The sequence below is a fragment of the Echeneis naucrates genome, chromosome 22 (assembly GCF_900963305.1).
Source record: "Echeneis naucrates chromosome 22, fEcheNa1.1, whole genome shotgun sequence".
Taxonomy (NCBI): Eukaryota; Metazoa; Chordata; class Actinopteri; order Carangiformes; family Echeneidae; genus Echeneis; species Echeneis naucrates.
Window position 1 is genome coordinate 7,910,718 of NC_042532.1, and position 16,065 is coordinate 7,926,782.

Genomic DNA, 16,065 nt, shown 5'->3' on the forward strand with positions numbered 1-16,065 from the left:
TTGTTTGGTCCAATGAATGCTTTTCATTGTAACACAAAGCCTGTATGACAATGACTATGATGTTACAATTATATCATATATGATTATGGAATACAACAATTATTCAAACAAATCACAATCTTTGTCTGAGAGCTTTTTCAGTGGAACATCATCATAATCAGCTCATCAGTTTGTCTATTTTTTGTTTTAATTTCAGTTAAGAAAATAATAGTCTATGTTTAGTTGGTTGACAGAACAATGGCAAGCGTTAACCAATAAAAGCTTAATTATTATATAACAATACATTAATACCTTAATTAACTATATATATCACGAATATCTTTCCAACTTGGTTCTTCAGATTGTTGTTATTCCTCCACTGTAGATGGGACAGCAGACAGAGACATTGTAGCCTTAAATCCAGTTTCATTATTGTTGTACAACAGATGTTTTACTAATGTAGGTGATGACAGTACAATGTAAAACATTACGGTAGAGGTCTTAGGGCAGGGTGGGGGTGAGGGTAAGGCAGCCCAGTACTACCGATGACTTGCAAAGATGCAAGACACCAACAGAGAGCAGTGGTGAGTCACAGTCAGCTCAATGGGAAGAAAAACTGTTTCTGTTTTGATGCCTGATAGTACATCTTGGCCACTCCAGCAAATGTTCATCAAATTCAGCTAATAGTATCACATTTATGACTTTAGGTCATGCCAGAACAAAATATTACAAGTGTGTACAAGTGTTACAACTGATGACGAATGTGTATGTTTTATTAAAGAAATTATGACTTGATATTTATATCAATATTTATATTATATTTATATCAGTCGTGGAGTCCCTCCAGCCACTGCCCAGGGGTGACAAACATCAACACACGCCTCCAGTTTCAAATGAAGGCGGTGAACTCGCCGAAACCACCTACATCATAGGCTATGTTCATGTGCTTTCCGTAAACCTTTTCTGTCGCACCACAGTATGGTGATTGGGCTCGACACTGCTGAGTGTTCATATAATTGTGATCCGAAATTGTTATCAGTTAGGTTTGAAATATTCACTTTCACTGTGTGAAACAAATGCACTCGATTTGATCGATATGAGACGTTAAAACTGCATCAAATAGAGTGAGTAAGCACCAACAATCATGACAGCATCGATTGAGCGATACTTGTAAATAAAATGTTCACTAAATGAAAACAAACACAGGCTTTTTTTTAAGGATCTGTGCCTTAGACAAGCAAGTTTGCAATAACTCAAGCCTTTTGTAGAATACCACTTTGCATGGATGTTGATTTCTCCCAGCATTCCCAGCAGCTCGTGAAGGCAGCGCAGTGGGGATGTGGAGGAGCTCGGTAGAGTTGCTTCAGTCGAGCCTCAGTCATGCAGCAGCCGGGCCGTGCAGTGAGTGAGCGCAGATAGACGAGCTTACCGAGCGGCTGTGAACGATGTGACTCCGCTTTTCTTATGTTTTTTTTAGACAATAATAATTAGTCAGACGACCCTCTTCGCCAATTTTAGACACATTTTTAGTCCCTGACATTGTCCCGGACGCCATGGAGCCGATAACGAAGTGGACGCCGAAGCAAGTTGTCGACTGGATGAAAGGTAAGCTGAGTGCGGAGCTCTGCAGTTTGCGTCCAACTTTATTTAGTTGTTTCTTTTTCCTGACAGAAACAGCCCGGCTAGGTTCACCTATGCCCCCCTCACTTATCTCCAGTCAGTTTCGTAGAAACTGAGAAACTGCTCCTGTGTGACAACATACCTGCTCCGAGGCGCCCTGCCGTGGGACTGCCGTTCACTCTCACTCAAACAGATGTCGGCAACTTCTCTTTGACCCATCTGCTAAATATGCTGCATGTTTCCATGTTTGAGTGTGTTTCACATTTGCTCTGTAAACATTAGTGGAACACTGTGCTATAAAAGAAACAATTTATTCAGACTAAAATTCCGTGTCAGGAATACCTGAGGTCAACGCCACCTAAGACTCTGTTAGAAATACACCTATCGAAATTTGGCCACTTAGTTTGATGCGTAAATAGAATAACACTGATATGTACTAGTAGACCTGTTTTGAAATCACTGCCCTCTCAGGAAGCAATTTACATTCCATCCATCGTTTTATAGTCAGACCTCTGCTTTAGTGCTTTGAAGGCTCTGACAGCCCATAAAAAGCATACACCTGACAGGAAGGCTGGCACTGGAAGCAGTGTCCGTACTCTGTGAGCCAGCATGCAGTCACAGCATAGGTATGTCTAGTGAGGGACACCAAATGGTATGTGAAGTATGGAAGAAAATATTCTCAGTGTAATCATTCCAATCACAGAAACTCCTAAGTGTGCCTATGTTATGCCGCAAAAGGACTGGTGGGATGTTTATGTGGTGGTGGGACAAAACTGAATTCCTACGCAAATCATTTGGGGTTTTCCTGTTTCATCTCATAAATTGTGTTTAAGGGCGAGCATTTTGTCAGTATTTGGAGCATCAAACAGTGTAACTGCTTATTTAGACATGCCTTCCACTGCTCATCTATAGCTGGGAGCTAAAGGGGATTGTGGAGGGGTTACTTTCTGTATGTGCAGTGAGAAGAGCCCAGCCACGGCACGAATGGTTGAAGGATTAGCTGTCCACACAGGCTCCGCTGCTGCCAGTCTCCTCAAAGCCTGACTCAGCAGTTGTATCTGCTGCTTGTAACCACTGGTTTCGCAGAACCCTACAAACTTGGTAGAAGAGACGGACAGGCTGGTGCATTGATCACAGGGTCAACTTCAAGTGAACCGTTCCTGCCAAGAGACTGCTGTTGTTGCTGAGTGGGCTTATCTGTTGTTGTCTTATGCGCGAGAATCAGCAAAGTAAAGGACGGGCCCTGCAATTTCCTCCTGCAAAGTTTTATTTCCCTCATCATCAAAGAACTAGTGCTGCGTAATGAATTTACATGTAATTGGCAAAGTGTACTCTCCGAGTCATACCTTCACCCTTTTGTATTGTTATCACTATGTTGTGGTACTACAGAGGCATAAAGGCTCTTTTTTTATCTGTGAAAAGATCCAATGAAAGTCGCATCATCAATTAAAAAAAGACCATTTCAACTGAAATAGCTATTTTTTTTTTTTTTTTTTTTTTTGGGGGGGGTATGTATATTTTGCATAGAGTGAAACTCTCCTAGGAAGCCTGAATAGTCATTTGCTTGGGTTCCAAGCTGCTATGGGTGTACACTACAATTACTTTGCAAGAAATTTGATCTGCCCCTTAGTAGTCTCAACCCCAAACAAATAAAGCTCTCAGCTAACATTCAAATGCCTCTTGACATCATTACATAGAACGCTGATTGGCCCTCTGTACATGGCTAATGTCTTTAGCTTATGGGATTTAACATGAAATTGCATTAAGTAAACTGTCCCTAAAGAAGGGTGTTTTCTTTATTCTGTATGTGTAGTGTCAGACATTTTCAATGCCTTTATGTCCATCCAACAGCAGAGTGTGTGTGTGTGGCAGAAGTCACCAACTGTGTTCATGGAACAGAAGACCTTGTGTTGTCCCCTATGACTACAGTACAGTACACAGCTATAACATAACACATGGCATATAACCACTGCTGTTGTTTGTCTGAGGACTAACTTGTCCGTTAGTCTGTGGTCAAACCTGTGTTTAGAGCAAGGTCTTGGCCTCATGTTGACCTCTACACCAGTGGAAAACATGGTGTGTGAAAGAAGTCAAATTAATGTCCCTATAAGAGCTGTATGTAGACCTTTGCATTGATCTGCCTCGGGTTGTTTTCTCCAGTAGAACAGGGACTTGTTTTGTGTTTTCAGACAATTGTTAATCACTTGCATTGTTCAAGGAGATCAAGCGGTGGTTAGTGGATGTTTATTGCTAGTGAAAGGACGTTTGGTTCATTCAGTTCAAACATTGTTGTTTTTTGTTTGGTGACTGGAGATGCCCTGAAGCGTACTTCCTTCACCACAAGGTCTGATCTTCCAGCTGGGCCTGTGGTGTCATGTGAATGCTGTGCCATATGTCATGTGAGGATCAACATGCCCCCAAGGAAGCCAGCTCTTCTAATGGCAGCCTAATGGCAGAATAGATGGTGCAACAACAATATGTCTTCACTAATTTAATAACATTTTCATTATATTGTGACAAGTGAATTGCATTGAGTGGCATTAATATATTGACCTACATACCCATTTTCATAAAAGCAAAAGTTTAAATCATATGCTGCAAGTCATTTTCCAAATATAGTCCTGACTGCCCATGAACTATGCTTGGGGTTGATCAGGCTGGCACTGATCAGGGAATATTTAGCTCTAACTCAGCCGAATAACTTCTCATTTGCCTAATGTCTGCTTTGGCCTTTCCTCTTAACCATGTTTCAGTGAATGGGACTATGTCTGCCAGGTTTTAACAAGGCATCCCAGACACGCTAACCTGCACAGCTACTGCTGGAATCAATGACTCCTATCCAGTCGTTTTACAAGCCCAGGCTGGACAGTGCAGCACACGCTGGACATCCTCCAACATCTTCTATACTTAGATACAGGCCAATCAAATTTCAAAGCCATGTTTCTATAAATTGATTAGGCATGTGAATTTCAGCCATGAATTTTATTTGGAGCATGAGGTCATTGTTAAAGTCTTGCTGATCTTGTGGCCTACATCTATCTCTGACACACTTTATACCAAACAAGCTTATTTGGGACAGGTCTATATAAGGCCAGGTTCTTTTAGCTTATCAGTGATGTGCCAGTCGCAACAGTTGCAGGTGTGTGGACGTTCCCCATAACCAATAGTCCAACACAAGTGATCAGATGCAGGTTGAACACGTCTTCCAGATGGTTTATGTTTGTTGCCATGAACTTGGAAACACAAGAGTGGAAGCGTGGATGAGTGGGGCTGTATCCTGCTCCTCAAGTAGCACTGAAGTGCCAAAAGGCAATTGAGTTGTTAGATAGGTGACAAACATGTGCTGAATATGACTTTATCTTTGAATGAGTGGGTGCTTGGAGAAATAACACTCCTGTGTCTAAGTCCACACATGCTAACTGACTGCACTGATGGGTACCTTCAGCAGCCTTATCTGCAAAGGTGATAGGAAGGTGTGGGCAATGATGGCCCATGATCTTTATCCGGCTGAAACTAACTTCCTAAAGTGGAGTGTGAAAAGACACTGTGCAGACACCTCACCCTTATTAAGGCATCTAATGTCTCTGCTTCAGCGCCAGCTCTATGGTGCAAGTGGAGGTCTATGTTTGGATAGCCTCAACCAGCATCATTAATCCTAAATTGTAATTTAGCAACCCCTATGCTGTAAAGATGCCATGTACATGCATCTGGGTGGAAAGGAGCTCAATTAATCCAAACATAGACAGAAATCTGCAGCACCCCCCTCTTAACCTTATGTATACAAGGAAGTAACAAGGAGAAATAATTTATGCAAATGACAGTAACATTTAGTTAAAACTCCTGTCTTTGTCATTTACTAGTTTTCATTCATCCAGCCATTCAGCCTTTAAAATTGACCTATTGTGTTCCATTGATGGGCAGATAACCATGTTAGTTTCCCATAGAAAATGGCCTTCAGAGTTCAGGGGAAGTGCTGTAAGAGGATTCCCCCTAGGGAGAAGTGGCTGAAAGGGTTTGCCATGGTTTTTTGTTGTTGTTTTTTTTTTTTCTTTCTCCTGTCAGCCTCATCGTGGCTTGTTTCTCACACGGCCTGCTGTTCCAGCCTTACAGCCTCAGGAGTGCCAACATATGGGGACTTCTAGAGAAATCATCAATAGTTAGTGCCACTGTTTTAATGTGTTTATAAAAAGAGAAAGAGCCATTATGTTTTAATTATTTTTTTACTGCGGTTAACAGTTACTATCCAGATGAGCTCCAAGACAACATGTTCCACTCTAATATGATATTTGGACAATAATGATTCTCCATTTGTGCAGCACTTTATAGCAGTTGTTATTTTTATCAGTAAAATAGAAATCATTTTGATATTATCAGTTTACATTCATGTGTATATCCAACAGTTCTCACTCTGCCAATGGGCGAGACACAGTGTCACCTCATATCCCTGCCAACCTGGACCAGACCAGTTTGTTCTTCATTCAAATCTAAAATATGCATTGCAAATATCCCTGATGATCTCAGCTTAGCTAGACCTGCAAGCCATTTGGCCCTGCTCTGCTCTAAGAGCATTGGCCTGTGAAGTGCCATGCTTAAGCCATGGGAATAAAGGCTTCAACCTGAGGTGGCATAGCGGGTGCAAGTGCAAATACGGGTGACTGACCTCTTGTGCTCCTGTCCACACTTACTGGTTTATATGTGTTTTTGTGCCATGATTGTGTCTGAACACCAACGTGTGATTGGAATTTTCCAGTATATTAAAGTCTCAAATTGCTGCTGTGACATATAATGTGCTGATGAACTGCTAAGGAGATCAAATATGGAAGTGTACGGCCGCGTTTGTACTGCTACCAAAGCATTGTCAATGCAGTTATGCTCAAATAACCACAGAACATGTGAGGAATGCAGTGGACTGCTGCTTATTTTTTCTCCCATGCTAAACCAGAATCTCTGTGAATGAGCTGTCAAAACAGGTCACACATGTCCTTTGTTGCAGTTGGGGCCACCAGTTGCTTTTAACGGATTTAAAATGCTGAACCCAGTCAAATTCAAACTCCAACCTCCACCCCCATTTGGCTGACCAAATACACACAAAGCTCTTTCATCCTGCCACGAGCTTACACTGTAATGGAGTGCAATGTCATTATGATTATGAAGTGGTTTGTAGTTTTATGAACTGTTACCCACTTTTGGGTTTAGCCGGGCACTTGGATGGATTCCAGATCAGAGCTTGTTTAGAACATGTCCAGACCTGTCAGTATTTTCCCAGTCTGCTAGAAAGACTGACTGACTGACTGAATTCCTGCTCAGCTATTCACACTCTTTTAAATTACAGTCCACCACTTAAAAAATCACTGACTTCCCTTCTGCAATCCACTCTGTTTACATTTGCATGCTCCTATCACATCAGTACTGAATGGAACATCCCATGTTACTGTTAGTTGGTTTACGCTTGTGTTCATGTCTTCACTTGGTTACATTAGAGGGTACTGATAGACATGGCAGCTGTAATGGGCCAGTCCCACCATAACCAGAATGTTCTCATGTATAGCTGATTTGAGGATGAATGAAAGTTGTTTTTCTTTTGTTTTTTTAAACCAGAAAACTTAAAACACCTATGAGTTTAAAGGGAAGTTATGTGCTGTCATTCCGGTTATTTGGTTTTTGGTTTTCCCCAGCACACTAATTCCACAAATGCATTGCTGTGAAGTCACACATTGTGTGGAAGAACTGTTTCAGTTATTGAAAAAAAAAAACAAACAAACAAAAAAACAACCACCACATGCTACAATTTTCTTATTGTCTTCCACAATATGTAGTATACAGGCAACATATTAGAATACAGGTTACAGCCACGACACAACCACCTTGATGTGCTTTGGTGTTCCGAAATTGGTTGTAAAACTCCTCAACAAAATGTCCTGCTTCCTACATTTTTGCCTAAAACTACTACATCCCAGATAATCTGTCCTCAAGCATGAAAACACCTGTGCATTGTGTTCCCCAGTTCTCAACTCAATAGGCTGTACAAATAACGTTGGGATAACGTGGATTTTAAAATTTGTTTAAGCAGGGAGGGGTGGCTCCTGGACCTGAGCGAACAATCATGGGAGATTCTGTTGATTCTCTCTTTTGTTACCACCGGTGCAGACACCTGGGAAAAGCCTCCCACCTGCCCTTCTCTGTACACTGCTCTCTCTCCAGTCAACAGCACATTGATTGGTACATGACTGTTCCTATATTTATGTCATGTCTGTGAGGGAGATACACAGGTGCTGAAAAGAGTACAAACAACATCACCTGCAAACTGGTGTGTGTGTTTGTTTGTTTGTTTTTTTTTTTGTAGTGACGCAGTTCAGCATACAGTACAGTAAGCACAGCACAACATGCAGTGTGTGAATGTGTCACAGTGCGCATGCATCACAGGTGGCCTGTCTTTGCCTGCGGGCGACTCACACGGTCCTGAACCACTAACTTTAGTTGAAGATGACTCACCCTCCACCACCCGCAGTACTCACAATGGGTAGAACAGGACTGGTTGCCCTCAGTATGTAGGCTGCCTAGTGGTGTTTTGCTTTGCATAATTTATCCACATGCTTGTTTTATTGGACAAATGAGTCAGTGATCATTTTTGAAGAAAGCTTATGATTGAATATGTCAGGCTGTTTTTATTGGTCTTGTATAGAGATGATGGACAGAATGTTCTGTCTTTTTTACCTTTGCCTCCTCTTTCCCTAAACTGGACAGAGGCAAGGATTAAATTGTTGGATTGGAATTATGTTCCCCACCCCCTTAGCTCACCTTATCCTTTCCTGACCTCCCTACCTTATCCTCTTCTGACCTCCCCAAACCTACACCCCTCCACCCCAACTTCTTACTTTTCTTTCCATCATAGTAACCCAAATTTTATTTACAGCCCAGCTGGTCCTTCAGTTCTGTGTTGGCAGTCACTGTGAACAAGAGACTGCTCACTGGTTGCCTTTTGCACTTAGGCTCTGGGTAGAATGCAGGCACCCAGCTCAGATTTGCGTGTGGACAGCCTGGGCTGAGGAAGGGAACTCCACTGTGCTAAGGTCACGGATGGAGCCTCTGTCGGTTTTGATCGAGTAAATCCTCTGCATGGCTTGGCAGTTGAATCTTTCTCTCTACTTTTTTAGCTCGGGTTTTTAACAAGATTTGAGGAGGGATTTACCCTCTAGGAGATTTACGGCAATTAGCAGGTTCTTATCCAAAGATGCTTATGAGGGATCAACAGGAAGGGAGAAAGTACTGCACTCAGTCATATGAGCCACATGGGCAATATGAAGCTATCTTTAATTAAAGACTTGTTTCATTAAAGCAAATTATGTTTTTGTTAAGTTTGTCTCTGCTGCAAACTATGCCCACAAACAGTGTTAGTACACTGTTAATCTGACTACTAGCACAATATTCCCATGGCAAACTAAATGGATGGAGCTCATTTCCTCCCCCAAGCCTTGTTCATCTTTATTGTGGTTTCTATAGACAGCTATTATGGTGATTTTAAATTGTCTGTAATCAGCATGTAGGGCCACCCTGTTCATACACCACTAAATGGAGTTTGCTACTTTTTCTCTGACCTGTTTGTTTCTCAGTGGCTGTGACTTTAAACCCAGGTTTAGGTTTGATGTCATGTCTTAGAAATGGTCATTTTCCTTCTTGTCTTTTTCTGTCTCTGCCCTTTGTTCCTATGCTTTTTGTGTCGTTACCTCCATCCCCGTCTCTTTGCAATAACTTCATAATTATAGTTTTGTAGTAAGGAAATGATCTATAGTTTTTCGCCAAGATTGTGTTTTTAGATGTTGACACAACTGTGCTGTCATCCCATCTGCAGTAGAAACTCTCAGGCCACACTGAGTGAATGTCCTTATTTCTGTCTGATTTAACAGTAATTTTGTTTAAACCTGCAAGATAAAACACTTGCAAAATGCAAACCTAACAGTCTCTGTTGTAATGCACTTTTCCTGAACACAAAGACTGTGACTATCTTTGGATGCTTTTAACAGGCAGAGCCCCAACAATGTGAACATTGAGAGGGCCAGTAGGGACTGAAGCTTGTCCTTGGTGGGGATGCAGGAACGGGGCTGAGAGGAGAGGCAGGGAAGTTTGAGGTGTTTTTGAGGTCTTGGTGCTTTCTTTAGTGAATGTCGATGCTACTGGTAATGAGATGCAGCATGCCCGGGTGACCAACTGACTGGAGAGTGATGGGCTTTTATATTGGCCTGAGGGCTTGCTTCAGCCCCTGACTCTGTCAACCACTCAAGCACTGGCTATACTCACCTGCATCCCCTACTTTTATTATGAGAATATTTTTCTTGTACAAACTCAGTGACCCAAAGAGTAAGGTTTTTAGTAGTGTTTTTTTTTTTTTTTTTTTTTTTTTAACCACACCTTTATCTTGAGTTTGGTTGCAGCAGGTTTGCAAAGACGCCCACTATTGTGCCTGGAGCTCTCTGGTTCGCCTCTTTTATGTGTCTCCCACACCATCTTGTTTTTCATCTATGTTCTCATTAGTTTGTGACCAGAAGTCATTATGCATCAAGTTGTGGGACAGCCAAAATACCTCTCATAACCTCATGTGCTCTTGTGTTCTGACCTGCATCACTTCCAGAAATCACCTCTCACCTCTCTCCAATCAATACTTTCCAAGTCCACCACTTAGACTTGGAACTTGGAAATCAGAGGAGGTACTGAATCTGGTGACATGGGCAGGGGCCAGCTATAGGTAAGGACTAGCCGAGCCTGGGGGCTGGCACTTAGAGCTGCTGGTGTGCTTCAACCATGACAGCCCTGCAAACTTTGACCCCCTCTTCACTCATCAGTCATTGTCCATCATCCTGCGAGAGACAAAGCTGCTTTTGTCTGCCTGTGGAGAGACTGGTCTCAGCTGCTTTTTCACCACTGAAGAAGCCCACTGGGGACATGTCACTGCCATTTTGTAGTTGTCTGTGTTTCAGATTAGGGTATATGAAGTAAAACACTCTTTGTTGTCAATGATGAGATTATAACATGGGTTACACGGGTCACAGTGATAGAATTAGACAAATTGGCCTTACTGAAAGACACCTGATTCAAAAATCAATGAAGAAAATATGGCCTTTTTCTGCACAAGTGGTGTCCCATATAAAGCTCTAAGATTCAATATTATGCAAAGATAAGAACACAACATGCTGATTGCAGAGATGTAGAGGACCGTTGTGTAACGTCTAGCCCAGTTCCCATTGGAAGGACCTGCCCAGTGTGTGTACGGGCTTTGTTGTTGTCCTGTGAAGTCATGCATTATAGGATAGTTTAGCAGTCGCTGAGAGGAGCTTTTTCTTTCTTTCTAATTACAACACTCGCCGGTCTAGGCAGAGACCATTGTGCCAGAGCGCTGTGAATTCCCACAATGGAACTGCTCAGTGGAGAACAATGAGTCAAATTCCTGACAGTTCCCCACAGGTCCATAGACCGGGCTGACAAATAAAGGCGGCAGAGTTACAGTGGCTTTGCTATTCTAAACCCAGTAGCTTTGCCATTGGCCACCCCAGTGGGGATATTGGTTTGTGTTTGTGTGTGTGTGTGTGTGTGTGTTTGTTTGTTACAGGGTGGCTGCAACTCACATGGGTAGCACACTAAAGGGTTGAAAGGTGGGGGAGGTCAAGAGGATAGAGCTTTTTTCATTCTTTTGGTAGGAGGAGAAATGGTGTTTGCTCTTTTACTAGTGTAATCAAATCCCTGAGAACTAAATGCTGGAAACCAAAAGATGCATTGACGGCATTGTTGCCCAAAACCAATCAACATTTTTGTGTTTTTGTGAATGTCACAAAAACCCATGTGATATACTGCAAATGTTTTTTTCATTACAAACACAAAGATGCTGCTGATCTTTTATGTACATGGCCACATCAAATACAGTATGCTGTTTTTGTGCTCCTTTGTGGGTGTGAAAATGTTGAGATAATAACAAGAATAGCTCAACCAAACAGTGTTCTGTTGTTTACATTGCCAAAAATGTGTGCTTACACAGCCTCTACGTAGGCAGCAGAGCTCGATGGACTCCAACAGGGCCCAGTTCCACCTATAGACCACAGACTTTGGGTTCTTGCTTTCCCAGCTGTTTAAAAATATGCCTGAGTACAACTAAGCATAAACACACAGTGAAGGAGTTGGATTGATGACCTGTTCTATACTGTTTGCTGGGAGGGAGATAGTGGGTGGTAAGAAAGACCCCACAGTGAATGACAGGTGTCACTGGCATCACCCCCTGCATGGTTTGGTTATTGATGAGCCTCACTGGGATACTCCGCCTCCTCTTTTGTACTGGGGTACTTCCAGGAATTTATTTAGACCGTTAATATCAGAGTCCAGTAAGTACATCAAAATTTTGCTATTAGGGCAAAACATTACAAAACCCAAGATATTAAATTTCCATTGATATCGGAGGAGGGACAGCAAATTCTTGCATTGGAGAGAGAATGATAGAAGTTTGCTTGATACCAATTTTAGAAAAATCGTTCAAGAAACTGTCCATGAAATGGCTCATGAAGTTGGACCAGTCTTGGTTTTAGTGTAGCATTAGAAATGAAGGTTTGGTCCTGCTGGATTCCTTCATTCAGTTTCTGATGAGAATGATATTTTTGAGCAATGAATGTTTTCCAGCATATTGACCATGTGATTGCAGTTGACATTGATGCTCCGTGGCTTCCAGAGTTACTCTCCAGAGTTACACCCACTTGCTCATGTTTGAGGACATTTGCCAAATGGTTCACAGACACCATAAAACTCCTCCAGAGGGTTTCATCCTGCACAGGCTTTTGAAAACCCTTCACACAGTCCTCCCTGCTGCCTCCCCCTCCTCTCAATTCACAATAACCTGACACTCTATCTCCTTTACTGCCTTCCCTGCCCTAAATGAAAATTGATAGTTTCACTCGCACATACACACACCTCAGCAGCCATTGATCAAGGCCCAGTAAATGTTTTATAAGCCCCACTGTAAGGACAGCTCCCTTCAACACAGAAGGTGTCGAGGGTTGAGTCCAGAGGGAGATGTTTCTATGTTCCCTGTTATGGGACACTCAATTCAGTAAAAGAGTGATGTAGTTGCTCTGTTGTACACATTTACCCTCATTCTACACCGCTGCTTCTATTGAGATGGTGGGTCTCTTTCTGTGGCACACGTAAACACACTTACAATGGTTCCATTTTAAAGCAAATGCAGATCAGGTTTGACCGTGAAATAACCCGAAATGTCTAAACTCTTGAGGGAGAGAGTATGTGGCGAAGAGCATATTGGATGAATAAAAGCAAAAACAACCCAGAGGAAAGGAAAGTCCCTTCCTTCATCAATTAGTGGGTGTAGATTAATTCACCCTATCATTTCTTTCCAGACTGTTTTCCCCTATCTAGTCAGTGTGGTTTTACAGCAAGTGAGCTAGGAAAAACACACAATTTAAACCTCAGCAATGTTTTATTGTGAGCTGAACCACAGATTTGGCTTGTGCCTTTTCTTCTTCTGTTTGGTGAGGACGGTGGCACGGTTCCACAGGAAATGCCTTTTTAACACTGCAGGAAGGAGAAACTTTGCCCCTTCTGGATACAAGTCTTTGTTTTCATGTAATCACATTAAGTGACTAGCCCAGTGTTTGTGTTTGGCTTGCGTTCACAGCGGCGTGGGCTCAGGCCAGAGCTCAGTCCCCGTCTTACAATTCAAAGTGGATTCTTGTGCACACCACTGGTCAGTCGGTGGTTAAGATTGAAATTCTCTTAAGTCTTGCCTAGGAATTAGCATGTCAAGGTATGAGGAAAATCTAATGAGTCTAACTAAATTTGACTTGTTTGAGGAGCTAATGGTTAACCAGTCATTGTGGATCTTCCCTTTGATTCAGTGAACAGGGCTTGAGAGCTCGCATGCATTTTCCCATGGGTTGAAAATGCTGTAAGGGAACCATGATGGCCTAATGTAACTTTGATGGCTTTTAAGGAAGTCCTTTGTAGATAGTTTATATAGATAGATAGATAGATAGATAGATAGATAGATAGATAGTCCTATGCCCAAACAATGCAGCATATTCTGATGTTTTGTGTCATTATTATTTCTACACACCACAATGGGATGCAAATTGCCAAGTATGAGGGAAACATTAAGGACTTTGCCATGCTTCAGCTTTTATCAAGTCACAGCTGAGCACTCAGGGTTGACAGGAAAACTGCATAATTGCAGCTACTGTAAAGTATTTGAGCTAACCTTAAAAGCTAACAGATTTTTCCATTTCGTTTGATGGGTGGGGGATACCTGATATTGTATTTTTATCGATGAGTCTCAAACTGTCTATTTAAAACACAACCCAGAATAGTGAATACACAGGGACAAAAACAGCCAATTTAGGGTTGTTGGTTTTTTTTTTTTTTGCTGTGTTTTCTTTTCTCAGAAGCTTGAAACAGGTTATACATATAGTGCATGCTTTTTATATATATTCTTCAGATGCTGATGAAGACTGCTTGCTTTATTACCATCACACACAGGCTTGCTGTATTTCTCACCCCTAAGCATGCTCTTCGCAACACATGCACAGAATAAATGTCACAGAGGCATGAAGATATCAGGTGCCATTCACAAAAATGGCTCAGTGACTAGTGAGCACACCCAGAATGCTTTGCATTTTATTTGAATAACCTTATCTGCTGTTAAGTTAGATGTTCCTCAAAAAAAAGAAAAAAAAGGTTGAGATTTTGTGTCTTGGATATGAAATTGTAAAAGGATCTTGTGAGAAAACTTTGTGCAGCGTGTGTGGTGTGATTAGAGTGAGTGAGTGTGTAATGCAGCTGACAGGTCTTTCAGAAAAGGAGGGCGCAGAGCCATGTAGCCACAGCTGCCCCTTCTGTGTGTGCTCTTTGATGGGGAGAAAGATGGCGTTCACTTGTGTACCCACAGCTAGATGAACACATGAATACACACAAAGGCTCGTTCTTCACTCTGTTGTTTTAAACGCTACTCGAAGGTCCACGGAGGGACACAATACATGCACAGGGAGGGCATGTTTGTGACTTTGTTTTTTGCAATGCATTGTGAGTTATACAGTATCAGGAGAGCTAGTGGCAGTGCACTACTGTACACAGTGCATTCATTTGAGTTAAATCATTGTGTGTTCCAGCTGTCAGAAACATAACAGACAAACTGTTATTGTAGCTCCAAATAGTAGTAAGGGGACGCCTCTGACACTGGCACATTTATTGAAACACCCACACCCACAAATATAGCTCTCCATTGTTTAACCAACCCAACAGACTTAGAGTTCCTAACCGTTACTCTGTTTATAGTGTGTTTGTCTAGCTAGCGGCACAGATAGCAGTCCCACCTGTTCCTTATCTTAACACTGCATACACGCACATGCATACAATAATAGTACACATGCTAAATAGAAAGACGGATACAACAGTTAGACTGAAGTTTGCACTGGAGGAAAAGACAGTCGAGCTCCACCTTTTCAAAGCAGGGGGCTTACAGTGTTTATAACGTTTTCCAAATTATTCCCTCTTTGCCCTTTTCGTTTTGTGTATCCAGGTCTAGATGACAGCCTGCAGCAGTACGTAAGCAACTTTGAGCGGGAGAAGATCAGCGGGGAGCAGCTACTGAAGATCACACATCAGGACCTGGAGGAGCTTGGTGTGGCAAGGATCGGACACCAGGAGCTGGTGCTGGAGGCTGTCGATTTGCTCTGTGCTCTGGTCAGTAGACATTTGCTGGCCTGTGTGTGTGTGTGTGTGTGTGTGTGTGTGTGTGTTATATAATCAATGAATATGACTGTCTTGTATCTTCAGCGAGCTTTTGTAACAAAACATGGTCTCTTATGGTCATCAAAGCCCCTGTCACCTCTTTCTCCACCTCTCAGTGTCCATATTCACTAAACACTAATGCTGTAGTTTCTAGTTCGCCGGCTAAAGGAAGCAGCGATGCGTAAGGGCTCATCAAATCCCACACAGCTCAGTGGGTTGTGGGGCACCACAGCACATGAAGCAGCCCAAGGTCACTGGGGAACAGTGGTGTCATTTAGAGAAGAGGGGAGATCAAGTCACTTTGGGAAGAGGGCCCTTTGGCTTGGCTGGTTTGAAGCCATGGAGATTATGAAAAGCAGTTAACAGTTATCAGTTATCATGTAGCTACAAGTGACAGTTTGATCCTTTACACACAAAACACAATCGCTCTAAAACCATGTTGGGTTTTTTTTTTCTTCTAAACTCCAACAGCCATCCAACAGCTGGCAGACAGTCGGTTTCTGGAGCAACCTGCTCACCTGAGCCATCTCTGTTGGTTCAGTTGAATGTCCCCTATATAGCTCAGATTAGTCACTCTGGGAATGAACCAGCTGACCCACTGTCCATCATCACAGCCTGCAGAAGAACTGCCAACAAAATGTCTTTGCCTTCAACTAGTGAGCATAAAAAGAATGACGAAAACAGTTTATGCTC

At 42.3% G+C, this 16,065-nt stretch overlaps 1 protein-coding gene across 1 annotated transcript in view; it reads left to right on the plus strand.

Annotated features, from left to right (window-relative positions):
- Window positions 1–1,357: 1,357 nt before the first annotated feature.
- LOC115035489 (connector enhancer of kinase suppressor of ras 3-like) overlaps window positions 1,358–16,065 on the plus strand; it is a 41,414-nt gene continuing 26,706 nt past the window's right edge. The window contains exons 1-2 of the mRNA XM_029493335.1: window positions 1,358–1,584; window positions 15,161–15,324. Coding sequence (XP_029349195.1) covers window positions 1,533–1,584; window positions 15,161–15,324 — 216 coding nt within the window. The 5' untranslated portion in view covers window positions 1,358–1,532. The remainder of the gene's footprint in view (window positions 1,585–15,160; window positions 15,325–16,065) is intronic.